At 37.5% G+C, this 26,343-nt stretch overlaps 2 protein-coding genes across 2 annotated transcripts; one reads left to right on the forward strand and one right to left on the reverse strand.

Annotated features, from left to right (window-relative positions):
- Positions 1-398: 398 nt before the first annotated feature.
- Positions 399-11,422, reverse strand: ovol1a (ovo-like zinc finger 1a). The gene is made up of 5 exons (XM_042512344.1): positions 10,871-11,422; positions 3,317-3,549; positions 2,305-2,499; positions 1,922-2,066; positions 399-1,123 (listed from the first exon to the last, which is right to left on the reverse strand). Exons 1-5 carry the CDS (start codon positions 10,968-10,970, stop codon positions 786-788), a joined length of 1,011 nt encoding a protein of 336 aa, XP_042368278.1. The 5' UTR covers positions 10,971-11,422; the 3' UTR covers positions 399-785.
- A 7,494-nt stretch (positions 11,423-18,916) lies between these two features.
- LOC121962198 (N-acylneuraminate cytidylyltransferase-like) lies at positions 18,917-25,510 on the forward strand. Its single transcript, XM_042512415.1, is given in 10 exon segments — positions 18,917-19,286; positions 20,229-20,371; positions 22,032-22,187; positions 23,142-23,275; positions 23,407-23,501; positions 23,832-23,877; positions 23,879-24,004; positions 24,085-24,250; positions 24,880-24,956; positions 24,958-25,510. Coding segments are annotated over 10 exon segments (1,305 nt in total). The 5' UTR covers positions 18,917-19,062; the 3' UTR covers positions 25,096-25,510.
- The last annotated feature ends 833 nt before the right edge of the window (positions 25,511-26,343 follow it).

A 26,343-nucleotide genomic window follows, 5' to 3' on the forward strand; every position in this document is an offset into this window, starting at 1 on the left:
GGACATTTCTAGGATTTTGGGACATTTTTACAATTTTAGAATATTTCTTGGATTTTAGGACACTTCTCAGACTTTTCATCACTTTTCTCAGATTTTAGGAGATTTATAGGATATCAGGACATTTCTATCATTTTAGGACATTAAGGGCTTAGCTAGGACATCTGTTGGTTGTTGTTCTATAAACATAAAGTAACAGTCTGAGCCTGTCAGTGGACATAATTGGACGGTTGACAAATGTGATTACACTGCAGCCTCTGGCCAGTTGCAGTGTTCTCACTCATACAGGACCAAGTTCAAAAACTGCTGTTCCCATTAATCACTCAGACAAAAAACAAAAAACAAACATGATAAAATAGGATCCAGGTTGGAATAATACTAAAAGCACAAAAAAAAGAAAATTCCTTCTTATGTAATATATTACTCCCTTTAATGAACAAAGTACTTTTTTCATAGAAAAACTCTGTACAGAGACGCCCACAGGTAGTATTCACATGCAACACAGACGAAGAACAGTACATTGGTGTTGTCAGACATATTAATATACTCATCCACATCAAAATCCCAACGTAAAAATATATATTAGTCAAACTTGGCCTCGTTCGGAGCTTGATTTAATTAAACATTGCAGTCTGTGATATTTACAGATACCTTAATCCATACACATGTACACTCATACAAATACACACATTTCCCCACTTAATGTCGTCCACCCGTCATGTTTCACTTCAGCTACACAAAATGTCCATATGTCCTGAGTTTGTGGTTTTCATGATATTTCCTCTCTTTTACTGCCCTGCCGATCCAGTCGTGTCGTCGCTGTCAGCTCCTTGCGGGGAGTTCGGCACCGACTCGGCCTCCCTGCCTCCTCCTGCCGCTCCCGCCGCTCTCCGCGCAGCCTTCCCCTTCAGCAGGGCGCTGTTGGGGTGAAGCGAGTGCAGGTGCATCAGCAGCTCGTCCTGAGTTCCCGACGTGAGGCCGCACTCCTCGCAGACGTACAGCTTGTTGCGTCGCTCCTTGTAGGCGTACTTCTGGGTGACGCTGTGGATCTTCTTCATGTGGGACTCCAGCGAGCAGCGCTGGGTGAAGGCCTTGTCGCACAGGGTGCACTTGTAGGGACGGACTCCTGTTTGAGAACAAAAAACGTGACAAATGTCAAAGTTTTGCATTTATTCTGTTAATGCATGTGTGTGTGGTGATACTCTCAAGTACAAATTTAGGGTACTTGTACTTCAGTATTTTCTTTTCATGCAGCTTTCTACTTATATTCCACTGTAATTATTGTACAGATTCACTGATCTAATAAAAGAGTTTTTTTCCATCCAAGCCACATGAAGAGTTTATAAAATATGATGTTTTGGGTATAAATTAAATTACTTAACAGTTTATACGTCTGAATTACTTAGTGGATTAATCAATAATTCAACAGACAGATAAATATTATATTATTTATGCAAAAATGAGAAAAACTTTTTGTTCACTAGTTTTTTGAACTGATTTTCAAAAGGATTTAATGTTTTTTTTCTTTTCTTTTATTTATTTTAATTTTACCTTAAATACTTAATAATAAATACTTTTACTTACTTAAACTTTTTGATGCAGGACTTCTATTTCTAAGAGAGTATTTATGAAGTAAAGTATTAATAAATATGGATGTAAATAAATACTAAAATAAGAACAGAAAAAAATGAATGCATAAATAAACAAATTAATAAATACACAGAAAAACAAAAAATAGATAAATGCATTAATGAATACATAAAAGTTAATAAATAAACTGGACATGAATAAATTAATATATTAAATTTGTTTCATTTTTTTCTACCGCTACATTTATTTAATTTTTGCGTCTGTATGTAAACGAGGTCTCTGCAGTTATTTCTTTATTTCAGCATTAATTTACGACACGAGAGCGTGCAGGTACCTGTGTGTGTGCGCACGTGTCTCTTGAGGTCAAAGGTGTCGTTGAAGCCTTTGCCGCAGAAGCTGCACAGGTGTCTCTTGGTCTCGTTGTGACACTTGAGGTGTCTGTTTAACATTCGCTGGTACTGGAAGGTCTTCTGGCAAACCTGCAGCGACACAAACAGTTTAAATTCAGCATTTTTATCAGGAAGTACTGCGTATCCTTAAAGCCAAACTGTCACAAATAATTTTAAAAATATCTTATTTTCCAACATTTTGAGAGCCGAGAATGTTGAAAGTAAATATCCTGATTCTCCACAGTGCAACAGTGTAATAAAAATACTGCATTTTATTTAAAATTAAATCATTCTAGATTCCAGTTTAAAAGCTTCAACCAAAACGTACCTGGCACACAAACAACGAACTCAGATTTTGGCCTGTTGATCTGGTTGTCATGGAGACCGCTTCCACAGGGTCAGGTTTTGTTGTCATGGCAACTGCCATCACAGCGGTGTTCGGGGTTAGCGATGGCGGGGCGGGGATGGCAGGCAGAGAGAGAGGAGGAGCAGAGGGGTCGGGCGGTAACTCGCCTGTCGTTACCTTTGGTGGAAATAAAGAGCAAAAACATTAAAACTGACATTTTTATTGACTTCAGGTGAATTTCTCTGCATTTTTAAACTATTTTATCTGATTTCCATCACTTTAAATGCAACAACAAGCTGAAACAAGCTGAAAAAATAAGTTTAAAATCGACTCATTATTGGACGAAGTCGCACCTGCAGAAGAGAAATGATACTTGAAATGATAATAAACTGACATATTAGTTTCATTAGGACAAGGATCCTTTATTTGGGGGCCACTTTTGCAAAATGACAAGAGCCCAGGGGCCAGTCACAGCAGCCCCACACATGTTTCTAGGATTTTAGGACATTTTTTAAGGTTTTAGGACATTTGAAGGATTTCAGGACGTTTCTCGGATTTTAGGCTGTTTCTGGGATTTTTGGAAGAAAAATTCCAAGTGTGAATCATTTTATTTTTTATTGTAATTAGAAAATGTCGAGGCACCCTGTCCGTGGCCAGATTTGGCCCCTGGGCTGTAAGTTAAATAAGCCATCCAATTTAAAAAAAAAAAAAAAATGTAAGGGGCGTAGACATGTGTAATTGTGAACATTTAATCAACATATATCAGTCGTAAACTCCTCCCTACTTTTTGTAATTGTGTAGCAGCTTAAGAATTATCATCGTGATATTTGACAGTTGGAGAAAAGTCAAACTCGGAGATGAATAAAAGGCTTTAATGTTCATTTTTGGAAGAAAAAACAACTCAAAGTTCTATCCAACTGACAGATTAAATATGTTTAGACATTTTGTTTCTGCTCTCCACGTTCTCTCTGTCAGTCACTGCTCGTTTCCTCACCTTCATTTTGGAGCGGACGTATGTGGAGCCGCCTTGCGACCTCCTTCTGACCTCTGACCTCTCCTCCGGCGACGAGGGCGCCGGGCTCTGCGGACGGCCCAGCATGGTGCTGGACGGCAGCTCGGCGTGTGTTTGCGTGTCGGAGAGAGACTGTTTGGTGAGGCAGAGCGGCGTCGTCTCTGCGAGGCTGGCTTCGGCTTCCATCATCAGGACGGACGGAGGGAAGATGGAGACTGAGAGAGAGAAAAAAAGGGTTCATACACATTTTTAACAATTAATTTCCAGGACTTTTCCAGGACTTTTCCAGGACTTTGGGGGCAAATTTTAATCACCGTATAAAACAACCATCAATACTAATAATACAATACAATACATATATATTATTTAAAATGAGTTCAGAAAAGGATGAGAACTGAATATTTAAGTATAATGTAGGGACTGTTTGTTATTTATGAGAGCGGGGCGTTTTGGTGCCAAAAGAGGGGGGCAAGACAAATCATTTTTTTAAGCATTGATGAGGAACTTTTTTACTGGAATTTTTTAAAATATCTTTAAAAGATGTTGGCCATCTTCTTTTTTTAAAAAATATTTGGCACTTTAAAAGAATATATTGGAATTTTAAAAAAAAACAACTAAGTCAAATATTTCATAATTTTTTTTACATTTATTTCTATATTTTTTAAAAAACATTTTAGTGATTTTTCATATATATATTTTGGGGATTTTTTCTTTATTTTGTTGATTTTTCAAGAAAAGATTTTGGCAACTATATTGAAAACATTTGTAATTTTTCAAGACAATGGGATGGCTTCTTTTTTTTTTATTTTTGGCAATTCTAAAAGAAAACTTTTTTTGAATAATTTTTTAAGAAAACAACTTTTTCTTTTTTTTTAAGTTGATTTCTGAAGAAAACATGCCATTCAAACTAATGGTTTTCTTTAAAAATCACCAAAATTAGGCCATTTATCACACCCAGAAACTGTAGAAACAGAAACAATCATTGGATTTTCACATTTCCGATGGTCCTTGAACACATAATGTGTCATTACACATGTTGGTGAAACAGATTTCCATGACTTTTCCATAACTTTGAGGTAGACCTTGAAATTGCTTTTAGTCAATTCCATGATTTCCAGGTTTTTCATGACTGTACAAACTGTTTAAGAGGGAATATTTAGTATAGTTGAATATTCTGATGAGTGATTTAGTGTCTGTGTGGATGTGCGCTGGTTTATACAGTGGGACATACATCTGACACATACGCAAACCATGAAAATCTGACTTTTCTTTACAAGTGCCACACTTTCATTGATCTTATAGTGATTGATCTTATAGTTGCCATAGTTAGATTTGTAAATGCCACTGCATCTTTAAAATCCGACACGTCTTTAAAAATAGACAGAAAATGAGAACTGAGTGCAAGAAAACAAGGTAAAAGGGTAAGAAATACTATAAAATTTCCCAACAGGTAGCCGGCCGGCCTGCACCCGTTCATATTTGCACAATCTCTCAATTAGCAAACACGCAGAGTTAAATATGTATTTGTGTGTGTGTGGGTGTGCACATGTTTAGCCTATTGTTTTGCGCCCCTTATTTTGCATGCACATACATGCCCCCACACACGCACGCACGCACGCACACACACACACACACACACACACACACACACACACACACACACACACACACACACACACCGCATTGCCATTACAGTTAGACTTGTCCAACCAGACAGTCTTGCAGCACCGGCTCTGAACCTTCCTCAAACAATCTACCTCCGCAGGGGTGGATGCCTGTGTGTGTGTGTGTGTGTGTGTGTGTGTGTGTGTGTGTGTGTGTGTGTGTGTGGGTGTGTATGTGTGTGTGTGTGTGTGTGTGAGCACATTATAACAAAACAGCACTCAAAGAAGAGCGATGTAAAGTCATAGCAGCAGACAGGTGTGGTGTGTGTGTGTGTGTTGTGTGTGTGTGTGTGTGTGTGTGTGTGTGTGTGTGTGTCTGTGTGTGTGTGTCTGTGTGTGTTGAGGCAGGTGTGGTTCTGCTCGGCAATGACAACGAATCAGTCGATTCTCAATCAGATAAAACTCAAATGTAGATGCAAATGAAGCCGCACAGGGAGCTATAAAGATGAGAGGACGTGTGTGTGAGGCAGCGGAGGTAACGGTACACTTTGTCTCACACACACACACACACACACACACACACACACACACACCGATGGCTCTGTGTGCGTGTGTGTCAGCAGCTTTCATATTTGATGAAGAGATAACACTCACACAGCCTCCACAGATCTCAATAATGAGTTTACACTGACTGGGGCAGGGCGTTGTTTGAAATATTTCAATATCAACAATTTAGAAAAGGAACTCCCTGACAGCTGCAACCATCAGTCCATTAACCCTTTCACACCCAACATCACTTTTCCTGTGCTGCATTCAGACTAGGAGTCAAACGATCATTTTAAGATCATTTATCGTGTAACGGATGTTCAGTCTGGGAAGCAGAAAAGTGGGACAGGTGAACTGCGCGTTTTTGAAATCTTTAATTCTTCCTGCGTGGTGATGGTTTCTATGGTGTCTGCTGCTGGCTGGACATTTAATCTCATTTGTATTGTTTGTTCACCTCCTCCCTCATCAATGAATGAAGTGTGTGTGTGTTTGGGTAAAGCGTGTGTGTGTGTGATGGTGGGGTCGAGGTTGAAGGAGTTCGAAATACCCCAAAAGTTTCTACTTCGAGAGGAAGAGAGAGAGAGCTGTCGTCCTGAATGAACGTCTTTGATATTTTCTCTCCATCCATTTAACTCCGCTGAGAGAAAGAGAGTCAACAATCGGTAGATAACTTTAACAAACACAGGGTGTGTGTGTGTGTGTGTGTGTGTTTGCCAAAGGCGTGCTGTCTGCTGCAATAGGCTGTCTTCAGGGTCCGTTACATTTCCTCCCATCCAATAAACATTAACCTCGCTGCAGCCTCAGGAAACCCTCAGTGTGACACAGTGAATTCAGAAACTATAATCGAAGTCAAAAGGATAAATCGGCCGGCCGAGACGAGAGGATTGATACCACATTTGTGTTAGAGGGGAATATAAAGCTAGAGAGCAGCTGGTTCACTGAACTTCCTTCAAAGACACAAAACAACCACAAGGAGACACAAAGTGAGTACAGAGAGATACAAAACAACTACAAAAGACACAAAATGACCTCAGAAGACACAAAACAACCACAAGGAGACACAAAATAACTTTAAGAGAGGGGAAAAACACCACAAAGAGACACAAAATTACAGAAAAGACACAAAATTATTTCATAGAGACGCAAAAAACCCACAAGACACATTACTTTTAAAAAAAGAAAAGAAAAACTCAAAGAGACACAAAACAACCAAACAGACAAAAAAAATGACTTAAAAAACGCAAAGAAAAAAGATGCAGCAAAGAGACACAAAATGACTTAAAAAACGCAAAGAAAAAAGATGCAGCAAAGAGACACAAAACAACCAAAAAAGAAAATGCAACAACACGAAAAAAGACCTCAAAAAGTCCCAAAGGACTACAAAAAGACATAAAACAACCTCAAAGAGACAAACAACAAAAAAGATGCGTAATGACTTGACACAAACTACCACAAAGTCTGGATATCTTTATCCCCTGTCGCTGGGGTGGTGGGGCCCTCTGCACGTCTGTGCCCAGGGGCCCACTGTCTCAGAATACGCCCCTGCTCTCTCGTGCTTTTCATTAACTAATTATGTATCGATAACAAAAGCAAATTTTCCTTCGTTGTCTTCATTCATGTTCTTATTAATTACTTCATGTTTAAATTTCTTTCCCGATTCCTGAAACTTGGATTGTCCCATACAGATAAATCTTACGATTATCTAAAAATAACCCCAAAAAAACAAGTTTATCAACCTTTTTATAAATGTAGATTCAAAGGCATCAATAACAGTCACTCACATTCACTTTGTAATAAGATATGTTTGCATTTCCATTTTGTCAGGTTCTTCTTTCGTCTCAGTTAGTTTCTCTTTTTTGTTGCTTATTAAACTGAATGCATTTATTTATTTATTTGAGGAATGTTACGTTTGACCTCAGATGAACCGGCTGCATGTTGTGAGTGATATCAGGTAACACACACTTGTTGTGAGTGTGTGAGTTAGAGGTTGATTTGGGGACTGATGATACATCAGAAACAGGCCTCGGCACATTTTTGAGGATGAAGAGATAAAAATAAACTCGTACACTACACACACACACACACACACACACACACACACTCACAGAGAGAGAGAGAGTGAGAAAACTGTCCAAACTGATGGCATCTGGAGCCTCATAAAAGTATTCAACAAGCCGCCTGCTTCTGACTGCAATTATCATACCTCTGTGTGTGTGTGTGTGTGTGTGTGTGTGTGTGTGTGTGTGTGTGTGTGTGCTGTCACCCTCACACAAAAACACACGTTGGGCAGGTACGTCAAGTAACGGCACATACCAGAAACTTTAGCTGTTGCTGGGTTCGGTGAGTTGAGCGTAATTAAGCTCTGACGCTCTGTGTGTGTTTTTCTATCTTAAAGACATAACGTTTGTCTTTTCATGAGACAAATGTGACGTTTGGACGACGGCTCGATCTCTTCATCTTGGACGTCACTTAAGGTCAACGAACAGTTTAACTTTCCAGTACATTTCCTGACTTTGAGGCTAATTTTAAAGACCACACATTCACTAAAACAACCATCAATACTCCCGATCTGTTCCTTTTCCATTACTAAATTACTAAATTTTAGCTTTTTAAAATATGCATATATGTATATTAAGAATTCAGAATAGGATTAAAACTGAATATTTGATTATAACTTTGGGACTGTTCGATATTTAAAAAGGGGAGGGGGTGATGCAAAGAGGGGAGGCATATAAAATCATTTTTTAAGCACTGTTTTTTATTTTGTATTGGAGGAGGTGGATCCAACTTTAAATGGCTCTATCTGGAATTTATTTTACTGCCATTTTTTAAAGAAAAAAAACAAAAACATTCAATTTTTTGAATAACTTTTTGATATTTTTAAATTTACAAAATTTTGGCATTTTTTCTGTAAAACTTTTGGTGATTTTTTTTGTTTTCTTTAAAAGTTTCATTTTATTTTATTTAAAAATGTGGGGCTGCTTTTTAAAGAAAGAGGAAAAACAGTTAACAAAGAAAGTTGCCAAAACAGAGAAAAAATGGTCCAAATGTTTTAATGAAAACATGGCTTACAAAGGCATATTTGCTTTAAAATTAATAGAAAATACAGCCATTAAAGTTACATGACCCTCCCTTAATTGTTTCAACAACTTTTACAGAAAAATGTTGGCAATATTTTTTTCATTTTTTGGATTGATTTTAAAATTTTGGCCAGTTTTTTCTTTATATGAGGATTTAAAAAGCATATATATACCTACAGTCAGAAAGTGAAAATTAATTACAAATTTCACATTTTCCAATATCCAATGGTCCTTGAGCACATTGTGTATTATTATAGGGTTTTTTAAAAACAGAATTCCATGACTTTTCCAAAACTTCCAAGGTATATGAAGTTTCCAAGACTTCGAGAGGCCTCAGATTGCTATTTGCAAAGTCCATTTCTGTGTTTTTCTGTGTGTAAAATGAACTTTGGAAGACTTGTTGTTGATTCCAGAAACACCTGAATGCTTTTTTTAAACAATTATTTAATGTAACTTTGCAGGATTATAGTTGTATCTGGGTTTATTTTTACATTTTAAATCACCTGAAAATTAAGAGTTAGCGGTTCACTTCATCCAAAGATTCCGGTTTCAAACACCAGAGAGGATGTAAAAGTCAATGATTAAAAGTTAACGGTGATGAGATGAGAGAAAAAAAGGAGAGAAGGGGGGAGGGGGAGACAGAGAGAGAAAAGAGAGAGAGAGAGAGAGAGAGGTTTAGGGTGTAGTCCGTTACTTGTTATCTGATACCAGCGTGGTCTTACAATAAAAACTCCGCCGATGGCAACAATGGAGACTGTTCTCCAGAGTTGGGAAAGAGGTGGACTCCCTTTACTTGTGATTTAAATGCAAAGTTGGAGGCAAACACAGAATAACTGAAGACTGAAACATCGAGTTCAAATGTGACAGTTAACATGTCAGCTCTTGTTTTCAGCTGAGAAGCCAGAAAACGTTATTTGAGTCACAGTAAGTGCTCCACTGATCCGTGTCACATAATATCGTGTTATTTTTGATCTGAGGATGTGCGTAAAAGTAGTAAAACTCATCCACGAAGGCTCAAACGATTGTTACAGAATCACTAAAGTACCAGAGGTTTAAAAGGCGGATATATAATATAATGATTAGTCAGAGGAACATATATAAAAGGTCTATATTTGGACTATAAGTCAGTCAAGTGTTAACAAGGAAGAGCGCTGCAATCTGGGGTTGAAGGTCGATATGTGAAAAGCAACGGGCCCTTTGTGATATAGCTCGTTAGGCCGCAACACACCGTGACAGATATGAGAATAAAAGCGCAAACATACCGACCTTTGAGCTGATACATATTTAATAATAATGATAATAATATGTTTAATTAGAAAACAGTATATTTTAATGCTGATACTCTCCGATCTGATACCTTTTTTACGCAAACAAAACACTCAAATGGGCAAAGTGGAAGGGAGGTGGAAGGGCAGTAAGCAATTTGGCAAGAAATGACAGATAGTAAGAAATCAGAAAAGACAAGAAAAAAAGCTAGTAAACATTAAATGTTATTATTGGGAAGATTAAAAATAAACTAGGAATGATGTCCAAAAATCTATCTTCAGAATTATTATATTCATATATTTAAAATTATGTTACAGAAAAAAAATATTTATGTATTTATTTTTGTATTTATTTCATATATATATATATATATAGCAATTTTCAGTAATTTTTTGTGTATTTTGTTTTTTTATTTATTAATCATTATTATTATTATTATTATTATTATTATATTATATTTTGGACCATGTCTTGTTTTTTTCAAGAAATCAAATGTCTAGAAAACTATATTCAGAAGTATTGTTAAATATTAAAAATGTTAAAATTATGTTACATGTTGTGTTTTTTGTCATTTAGTTATTTAGTTTTATTATACATATTCTCAAATAAATGTTCTTTTTTATGTGTGTCATCTCTTGTTGTTTGTTTGTTTGACTTCTCAGGTCATTTTCTAGTCTTGCTAATGTTTGCGTTAGGTCTTTTTAAATTGCTAATTGCCTCCCTCTCGTGTTTTTGCAAAGTTTTAAATGGTTAAATAACTCAGGAGACAAACATACGCAACTTCACCCAGGAGCTGCTCTGTCTCCACGGCCCGCTGGGTTTCCCGTTATTCGGTGGCCCCTGACTGCAGCCGCCCCGTTACAGTCACAACCTGACCCCCTCCCCACCCTCCACCCTCACATTCCTGTTGGATCCCATAATGCATCAAACCCACAAATCCGTGCGTAAAGCGCACCCAAAAACGCGTCCGGACCCGCCGCCGCTTGGCTCGGTTTGTTTTTATGCAACAAATATGGCTCATTACAGCAGCGTGGACTCACCTGGGATGTAGACGTCCCCTCGCTCATGATCAGGGAGCTCGCTCCAGTTCCGCTTTCCGGGCGAAACATTCGCCTTTTTCACCAAAAAGGCCCTCGGCATGCTTAATTAAACCGCAGTCCTTCTTTTGGGGAGTTTTTGGAAAAGTCGCGACGTCACAAAAAAGTTACAAAAGCAGGAAACTCCAAAGTTTGAAGGAAAAAATGGAAGGTGTCGGTCCCCTCGTCCTCCTGCTCGCACCTTTCTTGTCGTTTCGCGAGCTGCGTGCCTCTTTAATCTCCTTTTTTTCCTTCGCACACTTTTCTTTAAACTAGATTTTCGTTGTTAATCAAAAACAACGAGGCGTCTTTCGGCGGACAGGTGAGTCCGCTCAGGTGTGCAACCCGGACAGGTAAAGACGAATCTCACCTCCGGCGCCCTGAAATAACGGGAGTGTGTGTGCGTGGGTGAGAGAGCGGGTTGAGGTAGGCTCGAGGGAAAAAAACGGTGGATTGTATCCTGATCACACACACACAGTCGACAGAGGTGGGTCAAGAGGCAGCACAGGTACTCATTTGAAAAGCAGGAAACAGGCGCCAGCGCGCATGCGCGTCAGAAATAACGGTGACAAGCCGGGAAGAGTCTGGGTTAGGCCTCAGTATACCTGCTGAACCGGTTTACCCTCCCTCCTCTCTCTCAGGCTCTCCTCTCCATTTCTCCTCCTCTTCTCCATTCTGCTTTAAGGTGTGGGGAAACGGTGCAGATGACAAGAAGAAGAAGAAAATTTGGGGGGGAAGGGGTGTGAGGAAGGGGGCGAGGGGCATGTTGTACAACAGAGACATACAGAAACATACATGGCCTGCACACACATAACCCCCGGAGTTCAAAAGCTGAGAAGATTTGCATTAGGCCTATAAATAAAAGCCTAAAGACTGAAAATGATCTCAGTAACATTCAAAATTAGCTCCAAGATGACACAAAACAACCATGACACAAAAAATAACTACAAAGCAACCTAAAACAACCAAAAAAAGACTCAAAATGTCCTCAGTAAGACACGATATTAGCTCCAAGAAACACAAAGAGATCGAAAGGATTACAAAATGACGCAAAACAACCACAAGGTGATGAAAATGACCACAAAGTGACAGAAAGTCATTGCAAAAAGACACAAAATTAGCTCAAGGAGACATAACATGACCTAAAAGAGACCCAGAGAACTACAAAACGACATAAAACAACCACAAGGTGACAAAAATAACTATAGAGTGACTAAAAGCAACTGAAAAGGACACAAAATGAGCTCAGTAAGACACAAAGTTAGCTCAGAGAGACCCAAAATGACCCCAAAGAGACATTAAATGACTAGAAATGACACAAAATTACACAAAAAAGACACAAAGGAGTACGTAAACCCCCACAAAAAACATGGTAGGACACAAAATGACCTCAAAGAGACAACAAAAATACAAAATACGGGGTGTCCAGGAGCTCACTTGGTAGAGTGGGCACCCATGTACAAAAGTCGTGGCCTCTAAGTATGAAAGGCGGAGAGAGAGGGGTAATATAAATAAATAAATAAAAAGAAAGAAAAAAAATTAAAATAAAAATCTACTAATTTTGACATTTTAGATAAATATAGCCATTATAAAAACATTTTTTCCTGGATTTTTCCTTTTTTTCCCTTGATATTTTTCCCTACATCTGTATTAAAATATTTTTTTCTGTGCTTTTTGGAACTTTTTTTTTTTTACCTTTATTTTATTCCCTGTGTTTCCAAAGAAACTGAACCAATTTGTTCATATTTTAAAGGTTTAAACATCATGAAAGGTGCCTTCACACCTGCAGGTTTATCTGCTGGTTTCTGTGGATTTATAGTACAGAAGAGCCTCGCTGTTAAAATTCTGCACGTCTCAGCGATGCTGTCGTTTAACAGCAGTATCAAAGTACTTTATCTGGTACAATATTACAGTTAAAAGGACAAATATCGGCCTGTGGAGATGTAAATGGCTCATTCAGATCAGTGTTTGCCCCTCCTTTGCCCCCCTGCTGTGTGTGTTTACCATCCCATCCTGCTTCTCCACTGTTCGCCTGTCTTTGTGATAAACCTCACACACACACACACACACACACACACACACACACACACGTGCCCTAACTGGCCTCTCAAAACACCTGAAACTCAAACATAATAACACACAGGAGGAGGCAGAATCAGGCATGTAAGCAGTCATGTAACACAGCTCCTCCTCTTTCTCTCGTCTCCATCATCTCCGAATTAAAGCGCAACAGAAAAATATGACGTTCGTCCCTTATTTCACTTTCACAGCTTAGAAAAAAATATTGTTTTGTGTAACTGAATAGCCTGAATCCTCCAAATAAATGTCAGTGACTGTGTTTTTGGAGTCCCCGAGCCCATTTCACGAGGCTCAACCGATTCTTTTTCCATCAAATATTTATTTTATTTATTTTTTCCTCAAAATATTTATTTTATTCCCTTTTTTATTGGAAAAAAAGAAGAAAAAATTTGAAAATTACCAGAAAAGGTGCATCCTGTTTTTAATTCCCCCCTCTTAAATTTTATTTTCAGGGCTATTTTTAAAATTATTTTCAGGGGTATTTTTTAAAATTATTTTCAGGGCTATTTTTGTGTCACCTTTTTGTTTTCTGTTTTCTGTTCAAAGGTGCTCATTGCCTTTTCCCCGTGTTTTCAAAAGAAATAGAAATTTTCTCAGATTTCAAAGGATTAAATATCCTGTGAAAAGTTTTGCAGTAAACCTGATGTGGATCCAGGTTTAATTGCAGTAACCATGTTTTTGGGCTATCGAACTGTGACAGATATCATTGAGATCTAAATTCTCCTCTTTGCTTTCAGTTCTTGTTGAGCCGACTCTTTAAATGTTTCTCTGCTCCCTCCACCTGCAGCGTTTGCCTCTTGCATGTGCAGATAAAAACAAAAATAGACACACTGGGAAAACATTTGTCAGCTGATGGCTCCTCTGGTTGAACGGAGGTCACAGTGGTTGTGAAGGCGAGGTGTCTGATGGGAGGAGTGGTGCACGGTGAATGAATGAACGGTATGCCGCCGGGGCTGTCGGAGTAGTTCAGGCAGATGAGCTGCTCTCCTCCTTCCTCTCTCGTTTCTCCTTTAAAGCCTCTTCATAACTGTCATCGAAACTATCATCCCTTATGTCGCATCGCCTTCAAATTTTGGATTGGGGGGTTGGATGAAGTATTTATCCATAGACAGTAGATCAGTGATCCACTCAATAGGGTGCCAGGTGGACCACCAAACATTTTCTAATTCACAATAAAAGTAAAGTTATTCAAACTGGGAATTGTTTTTGTACTTTTAGTATACATAAGGTGTCAGAGTGCATGAATCAGCATCAAAATAGAGCTTGTTTATCAAAAAAAGCGTCAGTGGAGGATCCCCAAAACTTCTGATAGAGTTCCTAGCTAAGCCCCTAATGTCCTAAAATCCTCAAAATGCTCAAAAATCCTAAAAACATGCTGAAATCTAAGAAATGCTCTAAAATCAAGAAACACCCCAAAATCCTAGCAATGTCCTAAAATCTGAGAAATGTCATAATGTCCTAGAAACATCCTTAAACCCAAGGAATGATCCTAAGATCCTAGAAATGTACTAAATATGAAAAAAACGCCCCAGAATCATAGAAATGTCCTAAAATCCTAGAAACATGTAGCCTGCTGTGGGGCTGCTGTGACTGGCCCCTGGCCTCTTGTCTTTTCACAAAAGTGGCCCCCCAGCTGAGTATCCCTGGTGCACAATCTATAGATCAGATATATACAAGACGCCGAATACATGAAAATAACAGACAAGGTTGACGTAAAGAATGTCACAACAATGTGAAGCATGATGTTGTTATCTATGGCCCCTCTGAGCAAATAACTGTGTTTGTGTCACTGGAAATGCAGCTCAGAGCACTGTTGCCATGGTAACCACAGTTTGTTATGCGTAATTTAAATCTCCGAAGTGTAGGATTTGTAAATCTGTGACTTTGGCGGCCCCCAGTGGCAGAATGAAAAAAGGCACGTTTTGGCCCACGGCCGAACATCGAACTGACGCCCGGGACTGCAGCACTAGCAGCGTGACTGCTACTGTTTGATGGTGACTTTTGGTGTCGCAAGCTTAAGCCAAAAGGGCTGTCAAATCAGCTACGAGACTGAGAACGGGCTGCGCCAAACGCATTTTTCACGATTTTGAGGCAGCAGAAAATACTTGCACCACTGACCAACAAAATTCTGTAGTGGAGTGTTTTCCTGCCATTTGAAGAGCACATTATCAAGATTGTAGGACAAATTCTTAAAATCCTAAAAATGCTTAAAATCATATAAATGTCCTAAATCCTACAAATGTCCCAAAATCTGAAAAATGTCCTAAAAACATACAAATGTCCTAAAGTCTTAAGAACATCCTAAAATCTTAGAAACGTCAGAAGATCTTGGAAATGTCCTTAAGCCCTAAAAAATATCATGTTATATGTTCATAATGTTCCTAAATCCTATAAACATGCTGTGACTGGCCCCTGACCTCTTGTCATTTTGCACAAGGGGCCCTCTAAAACAGCCAGTTTCGGTATCTCGGTACATCTTATATCAATTTTTGACTTCAGTTTTCTTTAAATGTCATGTGATGAGATCAGCCTGCATACTTTAATTTAAAGGGCTGTGTTTTCTCAGCAGTGGGAGCACTGGTCAGGTAGCATACCAGTGTGTGTGTAATTGTTAACACAGAGAAAAGCTTCTGTGATAATACACTACATGTGCATGCTGACTCTGGTAAGACGCTGTCTGGTGTTACAGCTGCAAACTGGGAGCTGATGTGTGTTTGTGCATTTGGGTGAAACATCATATTTGACGTAATTTAAGCTGAATTCATCCCAGACAAGAAAAAAAAAGAAAAAAAAGCAGCAGACAAAGATGAGGTACAAATCTTGAGGAAAACAAATATGAGTTGTACTATAGGAAAGGACACAGTGTAAGTGCTGAAGGTGTTTAAAGACACCCTCAAAATGTCAACAGAGTTCTTGCAGCTAAGCGGCAGAGCATGTCAGTTGGTCCTGCGGTCGTAATTTCAGTCATCAGACTCATTTTCCGTTCGTGTGACAGTAAGTCAACACCCTGACACTTTTACAGGTGTGTCTTTTTAAACCTCTTTAGCGGATTTCTGGAGTAACAGAAACTGTCTGTGAACACAACACGGATATACCAGCTCTTTTTAACTCAATGTTGTTTGCAAACAGTTTTAGTCATGCAGCAAATATGGAAAAACAGTTAGCACTCATTTGATGAGGTAATTTCTGTCCATCTAAAAAACGCACGTCTAATATTCACTCTCCTTTTAGCTCTGTTTTTGGTCTCCACCATCTCTTTAGCTGCTAAATGCTTCAGCTCCCGGCTGCTGCTGGCGAAGGACGCTGATGAGAGCAGCGAGAATGAGCCAAAACCTTAAACAGGGACACTAAACCTGCTTTACTTGGGGGCCACTTTTGCAAAACGACAGGGGGCCAGGGGCCAGACACAGCAGTCCCATACATGTTAGGATTTTTGGACCTTGCTAGGACTTTAGGATGTTTCCGGGATTTTAGGAGATTTCAAGGATTTCAGGAGATTTCTAGAATTTTGGGATGTTTCTTATATTCTAGGACATTATTTCTAGGACTTTATGACATTAAGTATATTTTTTACATTTAAAATTTTGGGGCATTACCAGGATTTAAGCAGTTTTTCAGGATTTAAGCACATTTCATGTCTATGAGGTTGTTTTTAGGATTTTGGGGATGTTTCCACTATTTTAAGCACATTGCTTGGATATGAAGTCATTTTGGGGATTTTGGGGACATTTCCAGTATTTTAAAACATTTCTGGATTTTAGGATGTTTAGGATTTTTGGACATTTAAAGGGTTTTAGGACATTTCCAAGATTTGAGCACGATTTTAGGACAGTTCAAGGACTTTAAATTTTTCTAGGAGATCAGGACTTTTCACGGGTTTTAGGACATTTCTCTAATTTCTGTACGTTTGAGGGATTTTTGGACATTTCTAGGATATTAGGATATTTCTCAGATTTAGGACATTTATAGGATCTTGGGATGTTTCTGGCTTAGCGAGGACAAAGCTCTATTTTGAAGCTGTTTAATGCACTCTGATATCTTATGTACAAAAGTACAAAAACAATTATCAGTATGAATCACTTTTGGACATTTTTATTATGAATTATAACTGTACTTATTATTTTTTTTTTTATAAAAAAAAAAGGTCAGACAAGAAAATGTGATGAAAAAAAAGAACAATTTGGACTTTACATCAAAAGATGGCGCTGTTGATAAAAAAAAAACACAAAGGAGTGACAGCCAACAAACTGTTTACCTGCTGCTCCAATTTTTAATCATAAGTCATCACATAATGAGTTTCGATCAGCAGGTTGAGCAGCTTTTCTAAATGTGCCGGTTTGAATCCACCCATCTCATCATCCTTACCCTTCACACAGATGAAATGTGGAATAACTTTCTCTCGGAGGACTGAAACTGCTGCTGAAACGCCCAAATAGTTCTAGTTAATAAAAAGCGCTCCATTCCTCTGATGATTGTGACTCTTTCGAGTCCTGCAGCGTTCAACCGTGTTACCTAAAAACTTTGTATCAATGTTTCTGCTACACACCTTCGTATTCTTTAGTCCGAACAGTTTTATTAGCCTATTTGACATAAAAAAAAAAACACTAACATGGAGAAATTAATGTATTAAGTGGAGATTTGTAATAAGTAGGTTTTAATAATGCTATTAATATTATTATTCATGTTATTATTATTATTAGTAGTAGTGGTAATAGCAGTAGTAGTAGAAGTGATAGTAGTAGCAGTAGTAGTAGTAGTCGTAGTAGCAATAGGCCTGATGATTATCATTATCATCATCACCATTGTTTTTAATAGTAAAAAAAAAGTAATACTACAACAAATAATAATATGCCTACCTTAAGCACAATTACACGGAAGCTGTGAGGCATAAAGGACACAGTAATAGCCTGACTTTATTTAATCATGCTCACTTAGTCTGAATTCAAGGTACTTGTACTTTACATAAGTACTTTCTTTTCAAGCTAGCTTACTTTATACATTTACTCCTCTACATTTCAGAGTGAAATATTGTACTTTTCACTTAACTACATTTGTCTGAAATCTTCACTTATTTTACATATTACAATTTTTGCATAAAATCATAAACGTTTATAATATATGTGTTTTTTTTTTTTAGTAATTTTTATATTATTCTTTTTTGACGTTTTTTTTTTCCTTTTTTAATAATTTTGAGTTTCAGGGGTGTTTCTTTTTTTAAAATAATTTTCTTTCTTTTTCATACTTTTGAGTTTTGGGCTGTGTCTTTTGAAATAATGTTTTAGTTTTGAGAGTGTTTTGAAAAAATAAATGGGTGTTTGTTTTTCTTAATAATTTTGAGTCTGGGGGTGAAGTCTTTTGTTTCTTAGATTTTTCATTTTCCTGATAATACATTTATTATCAGTATTATCAGTGTGTCATTAGTATTTATACTGAATTAAAGGATCTGAATACTTCTTATCACTGATTATTATTATTATTATTGTTGTTGTTGTTGTTGTTGTTATTACTATTAATTATTATTATTATTATTATTGTTGTTGTTGTTGTTGTTATTACTATTAATTATTATTATTATTATTATTATTATTGTTGTTGTTGTTGTTGTTGTTATTACTATTAATTATTATTATTATTATTATTATTATTGTTGTTGTTGTTGTTGTTGTTGTTATTACTATTAATTATTATTATTATTATTATTATTATTATTATTATTGTTGTTGTTGTTGTTGTTGTTGTTATTACTATTAATTATTATTATTATTGTTGTTGTTGTTGTTGTTGTTGTTGTTACTATTATTATTATTATTAGGCTATTACTAGTTTATTCACTAAGTTGAATTGTTAAATCCAGCAGGCGGCAGTAATGCAACTTTTTGTATGCTATCCGCCATGAAAAAAAAAAACAAAAAGAAGAGGAGGAGGAAGAAAAGGAAGAAGAAGCAGCAGAAGAATAGCCGGAATAGTTTCATCATTTATAACACACCCTCCCGCGTGGCACTACTTTCAGACACATCACACACACTCAGAGTCCAGACGCGCTTTCACTCACGCCGCTGCAGAGGTCCACAGCCGCCATGTCCTCCAGGAAGAGGGGCCCTCCGGGGGATAACGGGGACCAGGACGCACCGCGGGCCGCCCGCAGGCAGCTCCGCGCGCACGGGAAGGGACACGTCGCCGCGCTGCTGCTCGCGAGGGGAGGAAGCAAAGGGATCCCCCTAAAAAACATCAAGATGCTGGCCGGAGTGCCGCTCCTCGGCTGGTGTGTGAGAGCCGCGGTGGACTCCGACATGTTTGACAGGTACTTATTACTGCTGTGTAAAATGTTAATGCGTTTTAATGAGAGAAAACACTCCCCAAAAATCACTCACGCTGACTGGCTGCGTTAGGGACTGTTCGTTATTGTCAATGAAAGTGGTGTGATTTTTTTTAAAACCCTACCCCGACTTTTGGAAAACGCATGACCAGGATCCGCATAAAAATAATAAAGTATAAAACATATCGAAATAGCTCAACTGTATTTATTTATTTATTTATCAATTCATTTATTGATTTGTATAAGTGTCTTTAGATACTGTGGGTCTGTATACTAATATAATTATCTATTGTTAATAGAGACAGTAATCATTTTGCTAATGATGCTATTAATATGATTTTCGACCTCTGAGGTAAAGTACACACACACACACACACACACACAGACACACACACATATAGAGAGAGATAATCTTGTGTAATAATGTAATGATAATACTATAAGTTAAAATACTGTACTAATACTTTAAAAACTATTGTTAGTGGGAAACATATTCTGCAGCCTGCTGATTAAAGAAAAGTGTTATATACTGCGTTACTATATATATATATATGTGTGTGTGTGTGTGTCTATATGACTAAATATATTTTTTATATAGGTAGTTTGTTAGTAAGTACACTCGGTGTGAACAGGGATCAGATTTAAAAGTGTCATGAGAGTATTACAGATTTTAGTTTTTTCTGGCAGTGATTTTGAAGGAAAACATGCTTCTTTAAAAATCACCAAATATGTTTTGAGAAAATTTGCCAAACTTTTGAGGTTTTTTTTTAAGAAAGAAAAAAAATCACCAAAATGTTTCTTTAAAAATTTTAAAGAAAAAAATCGCCACAATGTGTTTTTTCGTTAATCATCAAAAAAGACAAAAAAAAAAAGCATGCAAAGATGAAGCACTGCAAACTAGCTTTGGCTGCACCTTTATTTTTCTAGTGTTTGGGTCTCGACTGACCACGACGAGATCGAGAAGGTGGCGATCGCCTGGGGCGCCAAGGTGCACCGCAGGAGCGTCGAAGTCTCCAGAGACACTTCTACATCGCTCGAGACCATCCAAGAGTTTGCCAGGATGAACCCGGGTAAGAAATCCACACCAGGATGTGTGCGGGCACGCTGTAGTGGCACGGCAGCCGCTGAGGCTGAGAATTAACCCTTTGAAACGCGGCAAATTGATTTCTTTCACAAACACGGGGGAAAAAGTAATGAGCAGCGAAAAAAAAAACAACCTAAAGTAAGTAAGATAAGATAATTAATAAAAAATACAAAAAATATCCTTAAAGTTTTAAAAGATAAAATATGATAATAAATGATAAAATATAAATAAAATAATAATACATTCTTTAAAAAAAAAAAAAAAAAAAATCAAGAAAATTACACAAAAATGCCTTTTTTTCTTTTTCTCTCTCTTTTTTTTTTTTTTTTTTTACAATTTTGTAACAGAGTTTTAAATATGTCACTATGAATATTGTTTTTTCGCTAGATTTTTTAAAATAATTTTTAAAAATCCATTAATTTCTGGAACTTTTGGCAAGAAATTAATAATGATAAAAAAGAAACAAAACAATTGACCCAAAAAAAAGAAAGTAAAAAAAAAACAACAAGGAAATGACCTGTGCTTAAAATGTATATTCTGTAACATAATTATAAATCTGAAATAATGAGAATTATAATTGTTCCCTAGCATTTCTCTTTTTTTCCCTCAACTTTTTTCCATAGCTTTTTAAAAATTAGTTTTCTTAATCAAATTATTTTTTGCAATTTGTGGAACATTTTTTACCATGCGACTCATTTGCCCCAAGATTTAAATACTCTTAAATGCATCACAAAAAGCAGCACAAGAGAAGTGATATTACTCCAGGGTTCAAAGGGTTAATGCTGCCATGGCGTGTGTTTAATCAGAGAGTGCACAAAGCAGCTGTTTGAATTAAAATCCTTTGTTGACTCTGTAAAGCTACTATCCCAACATGGTAGCAGCAGGTATATAAACTCTTTCATCATAAAAAAACATGGAGTACAAATACGATATCACATCAGATAAAGAGCGTCCAGGAAACAGACGAACACCGAGTACATAACGTGCCTCGGTGCCGAAGTCACGAGCACAATCAGGCTGCTAATTACAGCGCAAATAAAAGAGACTTTATATCTCTTTATGTGTTTTGTATCTACAGCCTGTCGACATATTATTGGCCTGGCTGATCATTAAGGCATTTTTCCAATTATCTGTATCTGTGGAAGCTATTTTTATTCATTCATTTTTTATTTATAAAAAAAAACAAATTTAATGATCAGAGTTTCAGTCCTGATCAAACATTTTCTAAAGGCATTTTTCCTAACGTGCTCGTCACACGGCTGTGTGTAACTCTGGAGTCTAAACATCTACAAGGTCTCGATCCTGCAGGATTTTAACCTTCAGACGCCCTGGAGCCTCCACACATGCCAGCATGCAGACAGTGAAGGACTCTGAAGTCCTTAAAAAAACTCTAAACCACCACCGAAAATGAGTTCTGCATCGTTGTACAGTTATTGTTATTCATGGCGACACTCACAGTAGGCTCGGGCGGTATGTAATATTGTATTCATTCGAATAACAGGCGAGAAAGTCTGCGTGCGGCGGGGGGACTGGTGGTGGATCGGTCAAACAAACACGGACTTGCAACCAGGAGATTGCTGTTTGTGTCCCGTTTGAAACTCTGACACCTCGGCTGCATATTTAACCTTTTTTTTGTCTGTTTTTAGAGGTGGATGTGATCTGCAACATTCAGGCTACGTCACCGTGTCTCCATCCGTTCCATCTGAGGGAGGCCCTGGAGATGATCACGCTGCAGGGCTTTGACTCGGTCTTCTCCGTGGTCCGGAGGCACCACTTCCGCTGGAAGGAGGTCAAGAAAGGATGTAAGTCAACGGTCCACATTTCAGCCGAGATTTAATCTGCAGCGACAGATGACGCAGACTACATCACATGTAGCTCCAGTCTAATCCCAACAGTTTATGAGACTTTTATTGATATAATTTAGTGGTTTTAATGACCAATGCAAGAAGTTTGTGTTTATCTCTGCAACTGATGATTTATTTGTCATAAAGATTTACACAAAAAATAAGTTTAATCGATTCTAATTACCATATACTGGTATTTATATGGTAATATAAATAAATACCATATACAGGTGTATTATAATGGTATATAGGAGATGTGGATCATTGAAGTGCCTCAATCCTTGTCTCAAAACTATGCTGCGCTTGGTGCTTGAAATTGACGGTGTGGGGCCTAGAAATCCTTGAAAAGTCCTTGAATTTGATGTTCAAGACAGTGTGGGAACCCTGTTTTGGTTTTGTGTGTTTTTTGACAGTTTTTCAAACTATTGTGATACACATAATTCACACAATCTTCAGGCGTGGTCACTCCTAACTGATAATACAAATGAAACGCGTTCGTTAGGTAATAAGAAACGGTCTCTTGTTAAAGCTGTGTGTGGTAGGATGAACCTTTTAACCCCGTGATTCTCAGCGTATGGCCCACAATCCACATCTGGTCCCCCAATCATTTTCTAATTCATAATAAAAATAAAGTGACTCAAACCGGTGATTGATTTTGTACTTTAAGGATACATAAGGTGCCGAAGTGCATAAAACAGCATCAAAATAGAGCTTATTTATAAAATAAAGTGCAACTGGAGAATCTCTACACCCGCTGACAGAGGTCCTCGCTAACCTCTAATGTCCCAAAATCCGAGAAACATCCTAAAATCTGAGAAACGTCCTGAAATCCTAGAAACATGTCGGGGCCTGCCGAGCCCTCGAGCAAAGCTGAGTGTCCCTGTTTTAAACCCCTTACCTGCCTGCTTCCAGCGGGTGAGTTGACGGAGCCGTTGAATCTGGACCCGGCCAACCGTCCGCGGCGTCAGGACTGGGACGGCGAGCTGTGCGAGAACGGCTCGTTCTACTTCACCACCAGAGACCTGGTGAACGGAGGAATCTTGCAGGTAACTGACGTGCGCTCAGACCTTGAATGAGCAGCGATTTGCAAACTCTGAAACCTTTTTCCTAAATTTAACGCTCATTATTCGTTTCGTGTTGCTGCTGCCGTCACATTCCTACGTCTCGCTCTCTCCAGGGCGGTAAGGTGGCGTACTACGAGATGATGCCAGAGTACAGCGTGGACATCGATGTGGACATCGACTGGCCCGTGGCAGAGCAGAGGGTTCGCAGGTGAGGTCAGGGCTCCTAAAGTCATGGAAAACCTGGAAACATCATGGAATTTCACAATAACATTTTCCTGGCTTGGAAAAGTAGTGGAACTATTTTATTTATTTTTTTTCTTAAAATGTATTTTTTTGAAAGAAGACCATGGGTTTGAAAGCATGTTTTCTTTAAAAGTTTTCAACAATTTTTATCGAAAACTGATTTTTTTTTTTTTTTTTTAAGAAAACAGGTTTTTTCTGCCGTTTCACAGATTTTGTCCAAAAAGTCGTAATTTCTTTACCTGCTCTTTTGTTCCTCTTCTTTTTTACATCCAGTCTGCACTTCTTCTTCCCACAGGTACGGATACTTCGGTCGGGCCTCGCCGGAGGTGGTTCGCCTGATGTTTCTGCAGTGTTTCCGGATGTCTGACGGACGGGAGGATCTTCCTGTCGGTGTCCGGAGAGGAGATGGTGTCCATAAACAGCAGAGACACGGAGGGCATCCGCATGCTGCAGAGAGAAGAGATGGAGGTTTGAATTTGTCGTCTCTCTAAAAAGCGTCGTTGACTTGGGTCAGGTGATCTGATCGCACGCTGTCTCGACTCCTGCAGGTCGTGCTGTTGACCTCCAGCGCGGACCCCGTGGCCCAGTCGCTGGCGGACAAACTGGCCAAGAGGACGGGCTGCCAGGTCGTCCAGGTGAGCGAGGAGCCGCTGAACGACCTGAAGCCGCTGCTGGAGCAGAGGAGGCTGGAGTGGAAGGACGTGGCCTACCTGGGTACATCAGCCTTTTTAGTATTTACTAAAATGTCATCCGTTTATTTTATTTATATTCATATTTAAATTAGATTTAAATTAAAATGGATATTTTGCCAATTATCAGCCAGCTTTGTATGGTGACAGTGTGAGCTGGATGTGTAAATGCACCGTGGTTAAAATTCAATCCCTCAAATGTTTTAAAGAAAATGTGACTTCTAAAGTTTTTCTTAAAAAAAAAAAAATTACCAAAATGTTAAAAGGAAAAAAAACAATATTTTTTTTCTTTAAAAATTGCAAGAATTTTTAAAGGAATAAGGCAAAAAAAACATGCTACGAGTTTGTAAGTCATGTTTTGAATATGAATTTCAGTAAATAAATTAATAATTTTTTTTTTTCAAAAATGTCCAACATAAAAAGTTTTTTTCTGTTAAATTTCAAAAGAAAGCAAATCACCTTTTCTTAAAAATAAAAAATATTTAAAAAAAAAAGAAAATCACCCACATTTAAATACAAAATATAGTTTTTTAAAGTTAGTTAGTATGCCCCTCCCCTCCAGCCAAAATAAAAAACGTATCTCATAAATAACAAACAGCCCCTGATTTATTTGAAATATTCTGCTCTAATCCTGTGCACGTTTCGTCCTCTCAGGAAAAGAGAAACAGGACGTCGTCTGTCTGAGCCTGGCGGGTTTGAGCGCCGTGCCTAATGACGGTCTGCCAGTCGCCAAAAAACGCTGCAGAGTACACGTGCCGCAGCGTCGGCGGGATGGGAGCCGTGCGGGAGTTTGCCGAGCACATTCTGCTGCTTAAAGAAAAAGCGAAGGCGCAGAAGGATCAGCAGCGAATCAACCGCCACGACTTCTGATGCCGAATGTGAATCAGTCTGATCCACATGGAAGAGATTTACAGTTTGTGCACAAACAATAGAAATAATCACATAATGTACTTAAAAATAGTACTTTAAAATGTTATAAATAATAGTTTTTTATAAGATGTACGAAGGAGGATTAGGCCGTGTTAATAAAAAAAGAAAATCTTTGATTGAATGAAGTAAAAAAAAAATACGGGAATTAAGTTGTAATTTTTAGGGAAAAAAGTCACAATATTATGAGATTAAACTCGTAAATTTTCCAGAAGAAAAGTGTATTATTACGCAGTTAAACTTGTAAATTTACATGGCGAAAGTTGCAGATTGAACTGGATATTACTTTTTTTCTCGTACAGTTACGAGTTTATTTAAGTAATATAATAATAATTAATAATAATAGTTTAATCACATAATTTACGCCATTTTTTCTCTTTAATTTACAGGTTTAAATGTAAAATTTTGACTTTTTTTCTTGTAAATTTGCTAGTTTAATCACTTTATATAAAAACTTTTTTTTCCTGAAAATATACATATTTAATCAAAAACATTTCTCTTAAATTTAAAAGTTAAATCAATTTTTTTTGTTGCAAATTTACTGGTGTAATCTTGTAATATTATGACTTTATTCTCGAAATCTGAGATTTTTTTTATTAACATGGCTCTTATCCTCTTTTGTAGAGATGAAAGTTAGCAGAATTTAGATAAATTTTATGAATGCTCTTAAGCCATTTTCTGAAAATAAGTTATTTCAGTCATGCTGTGAGAATTACAGCAGAATTAGAAGTTAACTAACGGTTAATTTTTAATTCTCATTCACAAAGACACAACACTTAGCCAACAGCCAAATATTAGCTTGAAATAGTTACTGATGCGGTAAAATGTTTATTATTTTTTATTTTTTTTTTTTTTTTACAGATTTGCCTGTAACTTCAGTTCTTAAAGGTACATTTTTTATATATTTTTTTTTAATAACACCAAATATTGCCCTAAAATCCTAACATATGATGCTATGTAACAAACAAAAAGAGCATGTTATTGTTATTATACAGATATTATTATGAGAGATAAATTTGTTTTTTATATATAAATTGAAGCATTTTAAACCAAACTTTAATAACAAGCTCAGTGTCCCAGAAATGTCAAAATATGTCATTTTTTGACAGATTTTCTGCACTCTTTTACCCGTAAACATCACGGCAGAACTTATCGTCCCATCGCGCAGTATGTTTTTATCTTTTTTGTGCT

The sequence above is a fragment of the Plectropomus leopardus genome, chromosome 23 (assembly GCF_008729295.1).
Source record: "Plectropomus leopardus isolate mb chromosome 23, YSFRI_Pleo_2.0, whole genome shotgun sequence".
Classification (NCBI taxonomy): Eukaryota; Metazoa; Chordata; class Actinopteri; order Perciformes; family Serranidae; genus Plectropomus; species Plectropomus leopardus.

What these genes read in the sequence shown, in the direction of transcription:
- ovol1a (XM_042512344.1), bottom strand. Translation starts at nt 10,970, where the DNA reads ATGCCGAGGGCCTTTTTGGTGAAAAAGGCGAATGTTTCGCCCGGAAAG. An exon ending in ACGTCCGCTCCAAAATGAAG is followed by an intron (nt 2,500 to 3,316) that starts GTGAGGAAACGA and finishes TTTCCACCAAAG; the next exon opens with GTAACGACAGGCGAGTTACC. An exon ending in ACACGTGCGCACACACACAG is followed by an intron (nt 1,124 to 1,921) that starts GTACCTGCACGC and finishes GTTCTCAAACAG; the next exon opens with GAGTCCGTCCCTACAAGTGC.